The sequence below is a fragment of the Loxodonta africana genome, chromosome 5 (genome assembly GCF_030014295.1).
Source record: "Loxodonta africana isolate mLoxAfr1 chromosome 5, mLoxAfr1.hap2, whole genome shotgun sequence".
Classification (NCBI taxonomy): Eukaryota; Metazoa; Chordata; class Mammalia; order Proboscidea; family Elephantidae; genus Loxodonta; species Loxodonta africana.
Genome location: NC_087346.1, coordinates 51,897,902 through 51,917,274, shown reverse-complemented (window position 1 = coordinate 51,917,274; position 19,373 = coordinate 51,897,902). Strand labels below are relative to the sequence as shown.

Genomic DNA, 19,373 nt, shown 5'->3' with positions numbered 1-19,373 from the left:
TTCTAGGCTCTAAGCTTTACAGAAGCAGATCAGGCCTGCCTTTCTTGGTTCCATTGGGTAGGTTCAAACTGCCAAACTTTTGGTTAGCAGCTAAGCATTTAACCATTGTGCCACCAGGCTTCCTTTAAGTATACAGAGAGGTATTTAATTAGGAAGAAATAGGGTATGGTGGTAGGAAGATGAGGCACGTCAACTGCCTTCAACTATTCTGTGTGCGTGTGTGTGTGTGTTGTGTGTTGTGTGCTGTCAAGTCGATTCTAATTCATAGTGACCCTGTGTAACAGAGTAGAACTGCCCCATAGGATTTCCTTGGCTGTAATCTTTATGGGAGCAGATCACCAGGTTTTTTCTCCCATGGAGCTGCTGGTGGGTTCGAACAGGCAATCTTTCAGTTAGTAGCTGAATGCTTAACCACTGATCTACCAGGGCTCCTTTAACTATTAACCGAACGAAACCTGTTGCTGGTAAATTGATTCTGACTTATAGCAACCCTATAGGATAGAGTAGAGCTGTCCCGTAGGGTTTCCAAAGAGTGGCTGATGGATTCGAACTGCCGAACTTCTGGTTAGCAGCTGAGCTCTTAACCGCTCTGCCACCCAGGCTCCCCTCAACTATTAAAAAAACTATTAGAGGGGTTTAATTTACTCTCTGATGCTCCAGAAAGCAGAACTAGGAATGCAGAAAGAAATTGGTCTATAAAGATATTTAACTCTTCATAGGCTGACCTTAATATAGATAAACACCCATCAGGCATATTTTAAAAAGTGATTTCTTTATTGAATTTGGAGTTGGATACATGCCGCCCCTCTTTCTTCACCCAACTTCCTATTTTGAAGTTTCAAAATTACAAATTTTGAAAAAATAGAACAATAAACAAATGTATGTGTTTCATCTGGATACACCAATTGTTAGTGTTTTTTGCCACATAAACTTTCTCTCTCTATACACACACACACACACACATACACCTTTTGCTGAATCATTTGAAAGGAAGTTTCAAAGCTTATGAACCTTACCCTTAAACACTTAAGCAAGTATCTCCTAAGAATAAGGACTTTCTCCCAACTGGAAATGTTAAGATAACGTTCAGCTCAGAGATTCTATGATTCTTATAAACAAGTAAAAAAAAATAGCATATGTTTTCCCTGTAATATAGGATTCATTCATTGAGGTTAACTAACTTTGCCCTGTCTAACAAGGTGCATGGCTAGAAGCTTGCTGTATGTGTAAGGCACTCAAAACTATGAAAAAATTGCCCTGCCCTCAAGAAGTTTATGGTCTAGTGGAGAACGTGGAGAGAATAAGATGAAACAATGTATATGAAAATACTTTTTAAAATGTTAACTATGATATAAATGTAAGTTGTTATTCTTCTCGCTGTGTTTTTCTCAAAGAAAATAGGATTCAGGAAATTAAAAAAAAAAAAAAGCAAATGAACACCAGAGGGCACTGTAGCATTTGGAAAACATCGGGACAGTCTTAGCTGTTCCAAGGAATTGTGACTAGACCTTGAAACCGCATTTTTTCTCCTCAGAATGGCATACTGTGATTGTATTGCTTTCTAAATTATTGCTCACCATATTAACTAGAATTTTTCAAGATTTTTAGTAATTTCAGACTGAAAAAAAACAAAAAAAATCAGTTTTGTAGTAGACCCGTGTATCTTATTATATTTTGGAAACTACTCATTGCAGGAGAATCCAAATCTTTAAAATAAGTTCTATTTTATTTTTGGATATCAAGTTCCATTACAGTTTTGTTTCAGTGGCTTGGTCTTCTAGAAATACTGTAACTTTTGCTGCCCTTAATATTTCAAAAAGTAACAATCTCTAAGTGAACGAGGAATGTGAGAACAACCAGGAAAAGCAGACAACCATGAGTAGTTTGCAGATTTTTTATTTCATTAAAGTGCAATTCTTCAATGGAAGATTGCTACATGTTGCCAAATGCGTTATCGATGCGTAATTTTTGTTTTAGGAGTATCTCAGAAAGACTCATCATTCATTCTTCATTTTGACAAAGATATATTTGGGTAACTTAAGCATTGGTGAACAGTTTGAAGAATTATGCTCTAATAACACATATCTACTGGTAGTTTCCATTGGGTGTGTCACCTGGGTGCGTGGGTGAGGAAAAAAGTCTCTGCTTATGAGGCAGTGGCCAAACTCAAGCTTTAAACACTGTACACTTCACTCTGGCTTTTCATTTATTTTATGCATAATTCTAACAGCCTTGTTAAAAAGATCAAATTATTTTTTCAAATCACAGAACCAGATATGGAAAATTAGAAGGCTGATAGAGGCAGGGGCACAAACTGCAGGAGTGATTGCTAAGAGAGAGAGAAGAGGGAGAAAAAGACAAATGACTGTATTACAAGTTAGCATAAAAATTAATGGTAGTAATGGCTATTCTATGGAGCCCTGGTGGTTCAGTGGTTAAGTGCTTGGCTACTAACTGAAAGATCGGCGGTTCAAATGTTGCAGTTTGCTTTGGTAAAGATTACAGTCTTGGAAACTCTATGGAGCAGTTCTACTCTGTCTTATAGGGTCGCTATGAGTCAGAGCGATGGCTTTGGGTGATGTGGATTAGTGGCTATTCTGAGTTATTGAAATTAAATTTGGGGTTCTCCATGAAAAACAAGTTTAAGATGTGTATAAGATGTTTTAGAAAAATTCTATGCAAAAAGGTTAAAATAAACTATTTGGACACTTACGAGGATAAACTTTAGTTATCAACAATATATATGTATTGAGCATCTCTGATAGAGGGATGGATTAAAAAATTGTTCTACTTTCAGAAGAGTTGCAAACCTATACTTGAAAAACTAACAGTGGAAGCAGTATGACTTAAGATTTTGATAAAGATACTAAAAGCCAAAGCAGATCAGGGAAGGAAAACAACTCTGTGGCTGCAAAGATCTGAAAAGGAGGTGGGTCTAAGCTGAAGACCCTAACGGAAATGGATTGTCACAATAGGCACAACAATAGACTGAAACATACCAAAGATTATGAAGATAGCAAAGGTTGCCATGAGTCAGGGCCAACTTGTTGGCAACTAACAACAATTTAAGCTGGACCTGGGAAGCATTCAAGGAAGCAAAGGAGAGGAAGGAAGGGGACGAGGCCAGGGGATGCAGCTGATACTGAGAAGAGCATGAGAAAGGCCAACAACTGATGGGGCGTGTCTTATTCCCCACAATACCAATAAAGGAAGCATTTACAGGCAGATTAACTGGCTTCTATTTCTAGTGAAAAGGATTATTAACCAGCAGACATGTCAGTTTCTATTTTGAGATGTAACTACCATTCTCAGCCAAGTATGGAGAGTAGTTTATCTTCTGTCAGAATTCAATATGTGGTAAACATTTTTTTAAAAGCTAGTAGGCTTTGGAAATTATTCCAAGCCGAAAGCTAGGCTTTATTACTCTGGTTCAAATTATTATCTATTTTATCCTTTTAAACTGTCTGTTGTCCATCTGTGAGTATACTAGTTGGAAAACGCTTGCTTTGCTGCTTTTTATATAAATCTCAATGTTAGGTAAATCTTGTTATTTATAAATATTTTATGAGTATATTGTTCTTTATCACTTTTTATTGGTTATAGGAAATTGCATTATTTATTGCAAGTTACAGATCACAAAACCCTATAAAGAACTAAACATTAAATGTTGTGAAAGTTATCAAAGATGGAAAGGACAGTTATTTTATAGTGATGGCGTTTTGAGAGTGTAGATGTATTTTTCTTCTCGAAATCTTTATTTACATAAATTCTGATATCCCATTCCTTGTGATTATAGTTATAAAGTGAGGCTAAAAGAAAAGATGTTAAAAAGAAATGATTTAGTAGCTTATTGAAAAAGAGTAGCTTATTGGAGCCCAGAAATTATGTAACAGTATTTTATGTATATATTCTATCTTTTTTTTTTTATTCTATCTAGCTATTAACTGTGTGTCTAGCTATCAACTACCTGTCTAGCTATTAAAGTGATTTTTTTTTCAGTAAAATCCTTTTTTTATGGAAAATTTCAAACATATACAAAAGAAAAGAGAATAGTATAACGAACCCCATATATTCATCACCCAACCTATAAATTTATAAACATGCGGACAATGTGAATAAGGAAGACCAAAGAAGAATGGATACCTTTGAATTATGGTATTGGAGAAGAATACTGAATATAGCAAGGACTGCCAAAAGAATGAACAAATCTGTCTTGGAAGAAGTACAACCAGAATGCTCCTTAGAAGCAAGGATGTCTAGACTATATCTCACATACTTTGGGCATGTTGTTAGGAGGGATCAGTTCCTGGAGAAGGACATCATGGTTGGTAAAGCAGAGGGTCAGTGAAAAAGAGGAAGTGAGGTGGATTGACACAGAGGCTGCAAGAATGGGCTCAAGCATAACGAGGATTGTGAGGATGGCGCGGGGCTGGGCAGTGTTTCCTTCTGTTGTACATAGGGTTGCTATGAGTTGGAACTGACCTGAGAGCACTTGACAACAACAGTGTAATTTTACTTACTACCCCTTCATTCTCCACTCTCACCCTCCTGGCACTACTTTTAAACAATTCCCAAATATCATATGATTCCATTTGTAAATACTTCGGTTATCATAGTTGTTTAACATAAGGAACATTTAATATATTTTATGGGTACTAATGCTTTTTTAATGCTTTCATCTTTGTGGCTATTTTATGCTGTGATATTAATTGGAAATATTTGTTTAAACTCATAGCTTTCCTTGGTTCATCATATCAGGTTATAAATTAACCAGACACATTGAGATTCAATCAGACAGTTTTCGAAATTGCTGCTGCTGTCTTCAAAACATCAGGACTGTCCGGATGCTGTTAATAATAACAAAATGATAATAACTATAATTTTCATAATAAATTTAACCAAAGCCTATGAAAATTTTCTTTTTTAATTTCAGGATTTGCTCCAATCTTTCTTTGTAAACCCTACTTTGTTAAGCCCATTTTTTAAATCTTGTCATCTTCTTTCATGCATGTCATTAATAATACCTTACATATAGTGCTAGTAAACCGAGTGAAAAATGGGGACCCTCACCTGACCCTGGGCAAAGTCTTTGTTACCCAATGTGCTGTAGCAAAGTAGAGCACACCAAGGTTATTTTAGTCTATCCTTAGAATAGACTCACTCCTCTTGGCTCTTTTATAGCCTAGGACAATGTTGAGCATCAAAGGTGGGGTGGAGGTGGTGAGTTGGGATGCTACTTTCTGAGAGCCCAAATATTCTCACTCTTGGAAAACTTCTTTGGCATACAGAAGCAAAGAGGGAGATAAACCTCAAGAACAGAGAATTCCTTATATATCCTCTTACTGCTGCAGCCATGGAATCTCTGGCATTAGCAGGCTGCTGTGCATAAACACTTTCTTCAGCCAGGGACCGGAAGCTACCCTTCCCTGTGGAGGGAGATCCTCTTTGTTCTTTCCTCATTGTGGGCAGGGCCACTGCCCCTTAACAGGTCAGTCAGTGATTGTGTTCCTTCTCCTTCTCTCCACTTCCTTGCTTCTAGGCATTTGGTATAGTAGAAGTGCCTGGCCTGTCTTGAGATTCCTGTCCAGTATGATAAACACACCTGGGAAGGGCCATCCTCTGTCTTCCTTGTTCCCAACTTATTGTTTATGTGAGCAGTGGGTGGTCTTTTCAGTAGGCCACAGAGGGAATAGGAGGCACCACTTAAGTGTTTAAGCCTAAGCCTCCACTCTACCACTGATCACAAGGGAAGCCTGCTTTTAGAGTTCGGAGACTTGCCCAGCTATTAATAAAGTAATGTAACATTTTCCATTTGGCTGCCACTTAACATTTCTTGTTGGTATAATCCATGACTGGGAACTCCAGTGGAAAGGGGTAGTAATGGAGGAGCTATGGCACCAAACCCCAACTCAGCTTCTAATTTGACAAATGCTCCTCCTGGAGTTATTAAAATTGTGCAAGATGGTGCAGGACTTATATTTATAACAATCTACCTAGTATAGCAGGTGTAATTTTTTTTTTTTTTTTATTGAACTCCTTTTTCATATATTATAGGTAACATGGTTGCAAATTGTCAAGTTCAGGTCAGATTTCTTCCCCATGAAGTAGCTTGGGTCCTCATACCGTGGACCTGTTTTTCTTCTTCTGCAGCATTCACCCTCTGCTTCAAACTGTCTTTTTCATTTACTTTAGGGTTTCCCCCCGACCCCGCCTTTGTAATGCCCTCTTCTTTTGTGGATTCTTAGTTCCTCATGTAATCCACATCCCATTGTTCTTGGTGTTTTTGCCCTTTGCTGTTCTTCAAGGCATTGGTTAATCATTTCAACCAGAACAATCTATCCTAGTCTTATCTACTCCCTGACCTATAAGGATCCCCCAAGTGAGACATTTTTATAAGTCAGTTTTTCGTGTCCATGCCAGCAGAGTACAATATAATGAAAATTATGGATCAGAAATTATCTTATGGCCCATGACAAAGCAGGAGAATGAAAGAATTGAGGTGTTCCGTAAGTATCTGATACCTACCACTCACAGCTCACTCACATCTCTGTTTTTCACCTGGTTCCAATACTGAAGGGCAGGGAATGACCACTCTGTGAAATTTAAGGACATACTGATTCCAGACCCAGGAGCACATTATACCAGAAGGATCTAATATTATACTATAGAAACTTCTCTTTCCAGAAAATACCCCTGTTTTAGTCATCTAGTGCTACTGTAACAGAAAATATCACAAGTGGATGGCTTTAAAGAGAAGTTTATTCTCTCACAGTCTAGAAGTCCGAATTCAGGGTGCCAGCTCCAGGGGAAGGCTTTCTCTCTCTGTTGGTTCTGGAGGAAGGTCCCTGTCATCAGTCTTCCTTTGGTCTGGGAGCATCTCCGTGCAGGATCCTCAGGTCCAAAGGACACACTCTGCTCCCGGCACTGTTTTCTTGGCAGTATGGGGTCCCCAACTTTCTACTTACTTCCCTTTCCTTTTATCTCTTGAAAGACAAAAGGTGGTGAAGGCCACACCCTAGGGAAACTCCCTTTATGTTAGATCAGGGATGTGACCTGGTAAGGGTGTTACAATCCCACCCTAATCTTCTCTGACATAAAATTACAATCACGAAATAGAGGACAACCACAGAGTACTGGAAATCATGGCCTAACCAAGTTGATACACACATTTGTGGGGGGACATAATTCAATCATGACATGCCCTGACTGAGTTAACAATTGTTTGTGAAAGGGAAAACATATGTAATACATACCTCTTTCCTCAGCATGTTTAACAAAGGAAACCCTGGTGGCATAGTGGTTAAGAGCTACGGCTGCTAACCAAAATGTTGGCAGTTTGAATCCACCAGGTGCTCCTTGGAAACTCTATGGGGGCAGTTCTACCCTGTCCTATAGGGTTGCTATGAGTCAGCATCAACTCAACGGCAAAGGGTTTATGTTTAACAATGTGTACCAGGGTGCATTATGGAAACAATATAGAAAGATTTTCTTTTTTTCCAGATGATCACTATTTAATCTTTTAAGCATATCTAGTACCTCTGAGGAGCCCTGGCGGCACAGTGGTTAAGAGCTTTGCTGCTAACCAAAGGGTTGATAGTTAAACTAGCTACTCCTTGGAAATCTTATGGGGCAGTTCTACTCTGTTCTGTAGTGTGGCTATGAGCTGGAATCAACTCTATGGCAGCGGGTTTGGTTTTTTTTGGGTTTAGTACCTCTGATAATGTAGAAAGTGTGAGAAAAGACAAACTGGCTAGTGCAGGGCTTATATTTATACTTAGTATAGCAGGTATAATGTTTATTTTTATTATTAAAATAGAATAAAAATAACATTACCATAAAGGTTTCCTAAATGACTCACCATCTGTTTGGTAATTTACCTTTTTCCTTGGTACCTTAGGTCAAAGGCCTCATTGATTTTGTCAAAAGACAATGTATGGGTCACCAATGCACCCAGATCGAATTTATTTTTGCAGTCAGTAACCAGCTTTGGGACAGAATCTATACTCTTCCTGTTGCCAGGAACTCCAGGTCCTGCTCAGTGTAACTCGTCACAGCCAATAAACAGGAGGCTGAAGTGGGAGATCAGAAAGGCAGCTTTATTTTGTTGTGCAAGGAAAGGAACAGTCGGAGCTGGTCTCCAAGATTGTTTAAGCATAAGGTTTAGTGAGGTTGCTTATATAGCACTTACAAGCAGGGAAATCATGTAAATTATATCAGCAACATTCTAAATGATGCTGTGCAGGCACAGTAAGGGTTACATACAACTTTATAGGATATACGTTTAGAAAATGGCAGTTAAACTCTTCTTAGGGGTGGGAAAGTTAGTATGTAAGAGGCACTTAATCAGCCAAGGTTAAGTTTAAGTCTCTTGAACTAGTTTAAACTGGGTTTTGTTGACTTACTCATTCTGCTTGAAAGAGAATATATAAGTTTTAGGGTGTAATCTCTTCCTTGGTTTATGGCCACACTTAAGAGGCATTTGGCGGCTGTGGGATTTTTCTCAGCATCAAAGGCTGCTGCCTTATTCCTTCCTTTTCTTGAGACATTCATCACTCACGACCAATGCTGGCCCTAAACCACTGTGTTGCAGAAAATTGGGTCTGACATGCTCTTTAAGGAGATCTTTCTTGATTGGTAAGCTGTTCACAGGGCTTGGCAGGTAATGGGGTTTTTTCCTCCTTGTTAGATTTCATTTGCACCATCATCATATTTATAGCTGAGATGTAGTGGGAAATGAACTTGGTTAAACAATTTAGAAGGCAAGGCAGGAACAGACATAGCAGAAAGATAAAAATTAGTGGAATCACCAGGGGCCAAAGCCAGCTGCAACTGGGAAATAAGGACATAATTTAATCTCACCAAGGGGTCATTTTTTTCAGATTCTGTTACAAGTCTTGGTCTTGTCTGGTTAGCTACTTTGTCAATTACTTGTAAATTCAGCTCAGCTTCATGAGAGGTATCGACCCACACATGGCAGGATGTGTTGGCTATGGCACAAACTCTTCCCTCCTTAGTCAGAATATAGTCTAGAGCTAAATGGTGATCTGGTGCTACTCTGGCCAGACAGTCCAACGACTTTTATTGCACTTTTAGGGCTCTGTTCATGGTTCATGATAAAATGTGGATGATGTCAGAAAGGCTGAGCACAGACTCCTATAAAGCAGCTAATTGTGGGAAGACGGTTAGAGTTCTTAAAATGAATCGTCCTTTTCCCGTCTCTGTGATGGGGTTAAATCCTGTTTTCCATAAATCTCAGCCTTCTTCTGTATCATCAGTAGCTTTTCTTTGCCACTTGTGTATATGGGAAAATGGAAGTTTCATAAGGGTGGTAAGGCTATTGGGGGTCACAAGAACAATTGGGAAAGTGAAAACTTTTGTCATGCAAGTGCCAAATGATTCTTTTGGGTTTAGACATGGGTGAGCTGGGCTCCTGCAATACTAAATACTGGGGGAGGTAAAATTACCGCATAGAAAATAGAATTTTCGGGGTGCATAAACAGAACTACCTTTGTTGTGTGGCTAAGGAGGTGGGTAGTGTTGAACCATGTTGAAAAGCTGTTAACCCAAAAGGGGAAATTTTGATACCTTGATTATAACCTGGATCGTCACTAAGTGTAGCCTGTGAGGAAAGGTATCTCTAAGCAATGAAGTTCCCAAGGTAATATGAAAAATTTGTTAAGTTGATCCTGTTAAAAGAGGCAGTTTCAGGGATCAACTTGGTCCACCAAGCCAGGTTGAGTGTTTGGAAACATAGCACAGCTCCTTTCAAATCCTTTTTAATGGGGGTACTCTTATTTCTAAAGTGTTGTCAAAGGTACTGTTATTCTTTTCAGGCTTCGGTATTACAGACGTACAGGAAGAGTTGGTGATAGGGCTTCCCTAAACAAACAAACAAAAAAAATCCAAACCCTAAAAATTATTCAGATTTCCTCCCTGGGAAATGGAGTTGGAAAGTTGGATGAATTGGTTGTTTTCCCATTAGCTTGGGCTACAGGAATCCCCTGGAGAAGGATAGTAACGATCATTACTAATCCTATTGTGGATAGAGGGCTCTCAGCCTCTTATTAGTCTGACTTGTTTAAACACAGCATAAAGAAACAAAAAGGCAAACAGTGTATATAATACAATGAAGAAGATTAAGAGTTAGATTGGGATTGGATTTATGCAGGATGGTGTTTAGCAAGCAAGTACTTAAGGCCTTTAATAGGTTCACAGTCTAGTTCTGACGAGTTTGTCCCTTGATGTCTGGTCGAATGGTTCTTTTTACTCAGGTGTGGTAGATCTAAGCTTTGAGACTGCTGAGCTTCACAGCCTTGGGAGTGGTGAGCAGCACTTCAAATGGCCCAGTTCACTTTTTTTGAAGGAGCTCAGTTTTCCAAGATTTTAAGAGAATCCAGTCCTCAGGCTGAAAAGGATGGAGTGGTACTTCTGGCTCAGGTGGGTGATGGCTAAGAGCATACCTGTGGAGTGAAGACAGATTTGCTGAGACAGACTGCAAAAGGTTTATTAGGATTAACCAAGAGGGAGCGCCCATACGATAGCTCAAAAGGGCTGATTTTTAGTTTTCCTCAAGGGGTGGCTCTAGCTCTCAAGAGGGCCATGGGCAATGTCTTAGTCTAGACCAATTTAGTCTCTTGGCAGAGGTTAGCTATGTGTCTTTTTAGGGTCTGATTGCTCTTTTTATTTTACCAGTAGACAGTGGTCTCCAAACTGAATGTAGGTTCCAGTTAATGTCTAAAGCTTCCGCTACTCTCTGGACTAAATGAGCAATAAAATGAGGTCCGTTGTTGCTTCCAATGGAAGGAGGAAGTCCAAATTTAGGAATTACATCATTGATGAGGTGTTTAACTACTTCTGTGGCCTTTTATGATTGGCAAGGAAAGGCTTCTATTTACTTGGTGAAAGTATCTATACACAGTAGCAAATATTTACAGTTCTCAGGGGCTCTTGGAATTTCAGTAAAATCAATTTGCCCCTTTTTCTGGCATGGTCCTTTGTCTTTGTATGCCTGGATATGCATTGATGGTGTTCTTTGGATTGTTTTTGGCTCAGGTGGGGCAGGCTCTTACAATGGATTCAATGGTGGACAGAACTTTTGGGCCCCCCAGGGCACTGTCATAAAGTCTATCTCTATTACAATGAGTTGAGTGATGTGCTTTCAGGAGAATAGGATGACTAATTTCAGTGGGATGAAGATTTTTTCCATGTTCAGAGTAGAGCCATCTATCTTTCATGGCTCTCCCATTTTGAGTGAGGTCTCTGACTTGTTGGGAATAGTAGGGTCTTAAGTCAGTAGGAGACAGCTGTAGCTGGGGTATCAGTGAAATGATAACCGTTGGTTTCTGTGTCCAGGCAGCTTCTTTGGCCGCGGCATCTGTCTTTCGATTGCCTTTTGCTACAGTGGTATTTCTTTTTTGGTGCCCTTGGCAGTGCACTACGCCGGCTTGTGCAGGGAGGAGGATGGCTTGAAGGAGGTGAATGATTTCTTGTGAATGCTTCATGTCTTTTCTGGTGGCAGTGAGGCACCCCCTTTCTTTCCAGATGACTCCATGGGCATGAAGTACTCCAAAAATGTTTTAGAGTTCGTGTAAATTGTGACCGTCTTGTTCTTGTAGAGTCACGTGCATGCAGTCTTCTGCTCTGAGGTTCTGGGAGGGAGGGCCCCCTGACTCCAATGTCTTGTCCAGCATTACAACTGCATTTCTTTCTCTATTTTCAACAAAGCTGCTTCCACTGGTATACAATTCCAGGTCAGAGTTCCCCAGAGGTCTGTCACTCAGGTCTGGTATGCTGGTATATGGTCTTCAAACAGTCATGGGCCTTCTCCTGTTGGGGAAGAGAAGGTAGGAGAGTGGCAGGGTTGAGACAGGCCATTTCCTGGCGCGAGATACATGAGGTATCCAGGAGCACTGCCTGGTACTTGGCCATCCATCCCTGAGAGATCCAGTGTGACTCTCACTGTTCTGGGATGGTGAGAACAGAGTTTGGCACTTTGATCCTTAGGGGTTGCCTGAGAGTCGGCTTCTTGGCTTCCTTGATGACAAGTACAGTGGCTGTTGCTGCCTGTAGGCAGGCAGGCCAACCCTTGGTCGCTGCATCCACCTTCTTTGAAAAATAGGCCATGGGTCACTTCCAGCTCCCCAGAGTCTTAGTGAAGACCTCTGTTGTAATCCTCGCTGATTCATGAACGAAGAGTTTAAAAGGGTAACTTAGGTCTGGCAACCCAAGTGTGGGAGCTTCTGTCAATTTTACTTTCAAGGTTTTGAAGTCTTGATCTTAGTGGTCCAGTTTAGGGGCTCTGTTTCTTTCCCTTTTAGAGCCTGGTTAGAGAGGTTTTACAATGAGCCCAAAGTTTGGGATCCAGATGTGCCAAAATTCTGCCATCCCTAGGAAGGCTTTTAGCTGTTTTCTGGTAGAGAAGGCAGCCAGTTGGCAGATGGCGTTTTTTGTTTTTTTTTGCCAGTAACAATTCATGTTTGGAGGCTTTAATTTTGAACTCCAATATGTGACTTCTAACTGGTCGGGCTTTTTCTTTCTGTACTTGCTACTCAGCATTGCCCAGAATGTTAAGAAGTTCAATGGTATTCTGAAGTGAGTCACACTCATCTTTGCTGGCAATAAGGAAGTTATCTAAGTACTGTAACAGAATCCTATTGGTAAGAGTCAGCTGGCATAATTCTCGTGCCAGTGCTGCACCAAAAAAGGTGGGGCTGTTTTTGAACCCTTGGGCAGGACAGCCCAACAGAGCTGCTGCTTGTGTTCTGAGAGTGGCCCCTCCCACTCAAAAGCAAAAATTTCTTGGCTTTTGTTTTCCACTGGGATGCAGAAGAATGCATCCTTTAAATCCAACACAGTGAACCTAGTGAGAGCCGGAGAGGGTGTGGAGCGCAGGGTGTAAGGGTTTAGAACCACTGGCTGAATTGTCATGGTTACTTGATTTACCACTCTCAGGTCCTTCAGGAAGCAATATTCTCAAGTTTTTTTTTTTTTTTTTTTTTACTGGCAGGATGTGTTGAACTACAACTGGCAGGGTCAATTTAGTCCCGTGTTTTCAGTACCTATTGATGGTGTCTGCAACGGCTCGGTGGGCCTCAACTCTGATAGGATATTCCTTTAGCTTAGTGGGGTGGTGCCTGGCAAGAGTTCAGTGATAACTGGTGTCATGTTCTTAGCCCTCCCAGGTGTTTTGTCTGCCCAGACCCGGGCACTACTGTTTCCATAGCTTCTGAGGCTGTAAGTCCTCAGTGGAGGACTCTCTCCAAGCAGTTGGTCAGTGGTTTGACTTGAGCTTGGTTTAAAAAGAGCCATTTGCAGCCTCCAACCCGAGTTGGGCAGTACTTGCATATGCATTTGTCCATTTTTAAAGGTCATTTGTACCTGTAACTTGCTAAGCAGGTCTTGGTCCGTAAAGGCACTGGGCAGTCTGGCATATATAGGAAGGAGTGAGTTAGAGACCTTCCCTGTAAAGAGAAGGTTAAAGGCTGTAAGAAGGGGTGGTGGGGGGAGGGATGGTCTTCTTTTCCTGACACACTGACTAGTGGAGCGGTCCTTTCCATTACCAGGGCTGCCTTTTTTTCAGTCGTGGTGGTGTGAGTTGCTCTCCTATCTACCAGAAACTTTATGGGCTTTCTTTTCTTCTTTATTATAACCAGACACTCTGGTGAAGGGCTGGCTTCTGGTCTACCTTAGTCTGACTTATCTTCTAGTGGCATGAGCAGGCACTGGGTTGCCTCTCTCTTTTTTTGTTCCTTTCCTTGGTATTTTGGACACTCTCATTTCCAATGCCCTTTCTCTTTACACCAGCTGTACTGGTCTCTTTCTGAAGGGACGCAGGGCCTTCTTGGCTCTTGTGGTGTCCACCTCCCTCCTTTTCTTTCTTTTCTTAGGGATGGGCCTCCAGCCTGCAAGGTGGCTGCTGGGAGGGCTTCCTGGCACCTTTGGTCTGTAACTTTCTTTTTTTCTTGCTCCTTATCTCAGTTAGAGTAAGTTTGGCAGACTAGTTCCATTAGCTGAGAGAATCTTGACTCAATATCTCCTTTTACTTTCTGAAGCTCTCTTCTAATATTGGGAGCACTTTGCCCTATGAAGATCATATTGACCATTCAGGCATTCTCAGGGCTCTCAGGATCCAAATCAGTGAATTGTGTGAAAGCAGCATAAATTATCTCCAAAAACCAGAAGGGGTCTTCATTAGACTTCTGTTTAACTCTGTGCACTTTTATTAAATTTTTCTGTTTGGGTACCACATTCTTTAAGTCTTCTAAGAGATATTCTCTGTGGTAAGTAAGGTGTATTTGTCTTGCTGTGGTGTTGGGGTCCCAGCCAGGGTTGGCAATGAAGGCATCAGCCACATTCAAGTTCATGGCCTATAACTCATGTTGCCTGTTTACCTCAGTCCAAGCTTTTTCAAACACCATATGGTACTCTTCTGGGGTGAAAAGCACATCACACAGCACCTGGCATTCAGCCCAAGTGGAGCTGCGAGTGAGGAAGATGGAGGCAAAAAGATCTTGTATCTGCTTAGGGTTTTCTCTATATCTGGGGCTGTTGTTTTTCCAGTTATAGAGATAACTGGCTGCAAAGGGCTGTTGAACCCAGACCATTCTGGCATCTCTGGCTGGGACTTGATGTAAAGGATGCATGCTATCAAGCTTTCTTACAGATTTGGGACCACAACCCTCAGAACCATGGCCTCCCTGAGAGTCCTGCCCCCCTCTTTCAGAGTCTTTCCTGTTGGCTGAATTGGGATACCCAGAAGCTGTTCCAGTCCACGTATCAGGTGGCAATTCCACTGGCAGGGTTGAAGGGCTGGGTAACTGAGGATACAGAGCAGGGGGTCATGGTTCCAGTGTCTGTGGAGGGGCTGCAACTGGAGAAGGATACGGAGGGGGAAGGGTTGGAAACGGGAGTCATCCTCTGGATCCAGGGGCAAGACTGATGGTTTCATTCATCAGCCTTTTTCTGCACTAAGATCTGTTTCTGCAGATTTTTGTTTTAGTATAAAACCATAAAAGCTTTAACATACATCTTCTCATCCCATTTCCCTTCACACGTACAAAAGAGGTCAAGTTGCAAGATAGAGTTATAGTGCAAGGACCTGTTTGGGAGCTATTTCTCACTGTCTCCTAGTTGGTATTGGGGCCAAGAAGTGTTACAAAAGAAAATCATTTCTTCTTTTTCATAAGGTCTGACCCAAAGTAAGACCAATTCTTTAGAATGCACCCTAACAGAGTACATTCAGGGATTCCTTGTGCGTTACCCACGTATCCAAATGCTAGCAATCAAACAAATAAGTAACAAACACCTAAAACCTTTTCTGTCCTCAGCAGCCAATTGCTTTCACTTCTTTGAGTTCTTCTAAGGCTTTACATAGGATTTAAATTGTTACTAACCAAGACTATATGATCCTCCTTCCTAGGAAACACCTCAAACAAATTTCATGTCTTCCACTAAGTCACTGTTGGGTCCAAGGCAAGTCAGCCTTCAGGGCCACTCTGAGGTCTCCAGAAGAAATCTTCTGGTGGCACCAGATGTTGGGATTGGTCTGTGGTCTGATCTGCCTCCGGAACCAAGCAGATGACTCCTGGCTGGCTCACCAGAAACTCCAGGTCCTCTTTGGCATGAGTAGTCACAGTTAATAAACAAAAGACTGAGGTGGAAGATCAGAAAGGCAGCTTTGTTTTGTTGCACAAGGAAAGGAACAGTCAGGGGTGATGTTTCCAAGACCATTCAAGGATAAGATTTAGGGAGTTTGCTTTTATAGAGCTTACAAGCAGAGAGGTCATGTGAATTACATCAGCAACATTCTAAATCATGCTAAGCAGATGCAGTAGGGGTTACATACAACTTCATAGGATGCATGTTTAGAAAATGGTGGATAAACTCTTCCTAGGGGCAGGAAAGTTAGTATATATGAGGCATTTAATGAGCCAAAGTTAAGTTTAGGTCTCTTGAACTAGTTTAAACCAGTTCTCACTGGCTTATTGTCCTGCCTGAAAGAGAAAATACAAGCTCTAAGGTGTAATCTCTTGCTTGGTTTATGGCCACACTTAAGAGGCACTAGGTGACTGTGGGATTTTTCCCAGTATCAAAGGCTGCCGCCTTTCTCCAACCTGAATTCAGCCCAAATGCCGATAAAGAAAGGCATGGTGCTTGACGTACAGTAGTTTAATCAGTGTTTATTAGGCCAGATTTGAGCTACTTAAAATGGATTAAACCTCCCCCATCTTCTATTTTCTCTACCTTTTCCAACTTTTATTACTTTCTTCATGAGAAAAATTCAAGATTAAAGAAACTTCTAGATAAGGAATCATCACAATTTGGTCAAAGTTTTACTTTCTGTCCCTCTATGTTGAATAATTTATTTTGAAACCTTTATATTTGCAAATTGTAGTTATGTTTTCATACTAACTCCAATACTTTCAAGTAAATTAATAAAATAGCCTTTTATGCAGTCTTTAGATATGTTTTCTGTGTATTCACAGAGTCACTATACCAGAAAAATTGGTCAACATTCAACCACTTCAGGAGGTAGCATATGATAAAAAACTGATGGTACTGAAGGAATAAATCCAAACTGCACTGAAAGCACTGTCAAAAAACAAGGCTTCTGGAATTGACAGAATACCTGTTGAGATGTTTCAACAAACAGATGCAGTGTTGGAGGTGCTCAGTTGCCTATGCAAAGAAATTTGGAAGACAGCTACCTGGCCAACCAACAGGAAGAGATCCATATTTGTGCCCATTCCAAAGAAAGGTGATCCAACAGAATGCAGAAATTATGGAACAATATCATTAATATCACACACAAGTAAAATTTGCAGAAGATCATTCAAAAGCAGTTGCAGCAGTACATTGACAGGGAACTGCCAGAAGTTCAGAAGAAGATGTGAAATGAGGGATATCATTGCTGATGTCACATGGATCTTGACTGAAAGCAGAGGATACCAGAAAGACGTTTACCTGTGTTTTATTGACTATGCAAAGGCATTTGACTGTGCGTATCAACAAATTATGGATAACATAGCGAAGAATGGGAATTCCAGAACACTTAATTGTGCTCATGAGGGACCTGTATATAGTCCAAGAGGCAGTCATTCGGACAAAACAAGGGATACTGCATGGTTTAAAGTCAGGAAAGGTGTGCATCAAGATTGTATCCTTTCACCATACTTATTCAATCTGTATGCTGAGCAAATAATCTGAGAAGCTGGAGTGTATGAAGAAGAACATGGCATCAGGATCGGAAGAGGACTCATTAACAACCTGTGTTATGCAGATGACACAATCTTGCGTGCTGAAAGTGAAGAGGACTTAAAGCACTTACTGATGAAGATCAAAGACCACAGCCTTCAGTATGGATTACACCTCAACATAAAGAAAACAAAAATTGTCACAACTGGACCAGTAAGCAACATCACGATAAATGGAAAAAAGATTGATGTTGTCAAGGATTTCACTTACTTCAGTCCACAATCAATGCCCATGAAAACAGCAGTCAGGAAATCGAAGTGTTAAAAAGCAAAGATGTCACTTTGAGGACTAAGGTGCACCTGACCCAGTCCATGAGTTGGGGGCTGACTTGACAGCAGCTAGCAACAACAGTGAGTTGGGGGCTGCAACAAATAAAGGAAAGGCTGTCTGTTATAAAACTATACAATGTAACCAATAGTAGAACTCTGCCAGTGTGAAAATGGGCAAGTCACTCTGGCTAAATCTGAAGAATCATTTAAGGGCCATTAGAATTATCATTTCCTGAAGAACACATTCAAGTGAAAATACTTCTCTTGTTTTTCTTTTTCCCTTTGGTGTTATCCGAACAAAATTTGAAAGCCTACGCATTCTAAAGGGCTGATTCTTCTTTTTAAATTGATCACAAGTAATTTGACATCTCTTTCTAATTACCCTGATTTGGTTGTATTCATGTTATAGTTGGGTTTGAAGGAGCAATAATATTTCTCTAAATGTTCATTGACTCACTTGATCACCCCAAATCATCGATTCCTTTAAATGGATTTAAGTAAAAATTTCTTTACCCAGCTCTGATTGATTTCTATTACTTGAGCCCTGTTTATCTTCCACTGTAGTTTTCATGAAATGCCCAGTACTACAGCCACAACAAATTATTGCACTTTCCTCTCCTCATGCCTTAGTTCATGCTGTTCCTCAGCCTGATGTGCTTTTCACCTTATTTCTTTCAGTTAAAATATAAACTATATTTCTAAGCCTGACTTAAATGGTATTCTTTCCATGAAAATTGTCTTGATTCTTCTATCAGAAATCAGTCCTTCCTTTTTTGCTTTTCCTATAGCATACAATTTATAATCTGCCTTGAATGATTACAGGAGTCCCTGGGTGGTGCGAATGGTTAAGTGTTCAACTACTGACTGAAAGGTTGGTGGATCAAACCCACCTCAGAAGAGAGGCCTGGTGATTGGCTTTTGAAAGGTCACAGCCTTGAAACATCTATGGAGTGCAGTTCTACTCTGCACATATTGGGTCACCATGAGTCAAAATCAACTTGATTGCAGTAGGTTTGGCTTTTGAATGATTGTATAACGTGTGTGTGCACGCGTGTGCATATGTTTCTTTAACAGACTGTGAATTCTTTGAAGGCAGAGACTTTTTACCTTCCACATTGCTATCAAGGAGTCTTTTGTTGCCTTGAATTAAATGGAAATTTAATATACAGGATAGTAAGGAAAGATGCTGTAATTGGAATATAGTATAGTGGCAGAAAAATACTACAGAGACAGATGCTCAATTGATATTTTCTAATGATGATGGGAAACTACTAGGATTAAAGCACAAACAAAAGGGAAAGAAAATCTGGGGGAGGGGCTGTGAACACCTAGACTTCTGTTCCTGCTCTAGGGGAGGGGCTGTGAGCATCTAGGCCACTGTACCTGCTCCACAGGAGGGGCTGTAAGCCCAAGGGAAGTGTCGACATATTCTAAATTGGAAACAAAATTATGAAAGAACAGAGAGAATGTACATCTCTTTAGTTCATGCATGACCCTGATATTAGACATGCATTAACTGACTGTTGCTACTCAGGGGAAATAAAAAATATATTTTTCAAATATTAAGTATACTGTTTGTCTTAGTTATCTGGTGCTGCTGTAGCAGAAATACCACAAGTGGATGGCTTTAACCAACAGAAATTTATTTTCTCACAGTTTAGGGGCCTAGAAGCCCGAATTCAGGGCACTGGCCCCAGGGGAAGGTTTTCTCTCTCTGTCGACTCAGGGGGAAGGTACTTGTCTCTTCAGCTTCTGTTTCCTGGTTCTTTGGAGAGCTCCATGTGGCTTGGTGTCTATTTTCCCCCATCTCTGCTTGCTCCTTTTATGTCTTGTAAGAAGTTGACTCAAGAC

At 40.6% G+C, this 19,373-nt stretch overlaps 1 protein-coding gene across 1 annotated transcript in view; it reads right to left on the bottom strand.

Annotated features, from left to right (window-relative positions):
- Nucleotides 1–4,822: 4,822 nt before the first annotated feature.
- Nucleotides 4,823–19,373, bottom strand: part of LOC135231487 (all-trans-retinol dehydrogenase [NAD(+)] ADH4-like) — a 51,574-nt gene continuing 37,023 nt past the window's right edge. Inside the window, 4 exon segments of the mRNA XM_064286304.1 lie at nucleotides 4,823–4,847; nucleotides 7,878–8,031; nucleotides 9,586–9,637; nucleotides 14,391–14,791. Of these exon segments, the coding sequence (XP_064142374.1) occupies nucleotides 4,823–4,847; nucleotides 7,878–8,031; nucleotides 9,586–9,637; nucleotides 14,391–14,791 (632 nt within the window).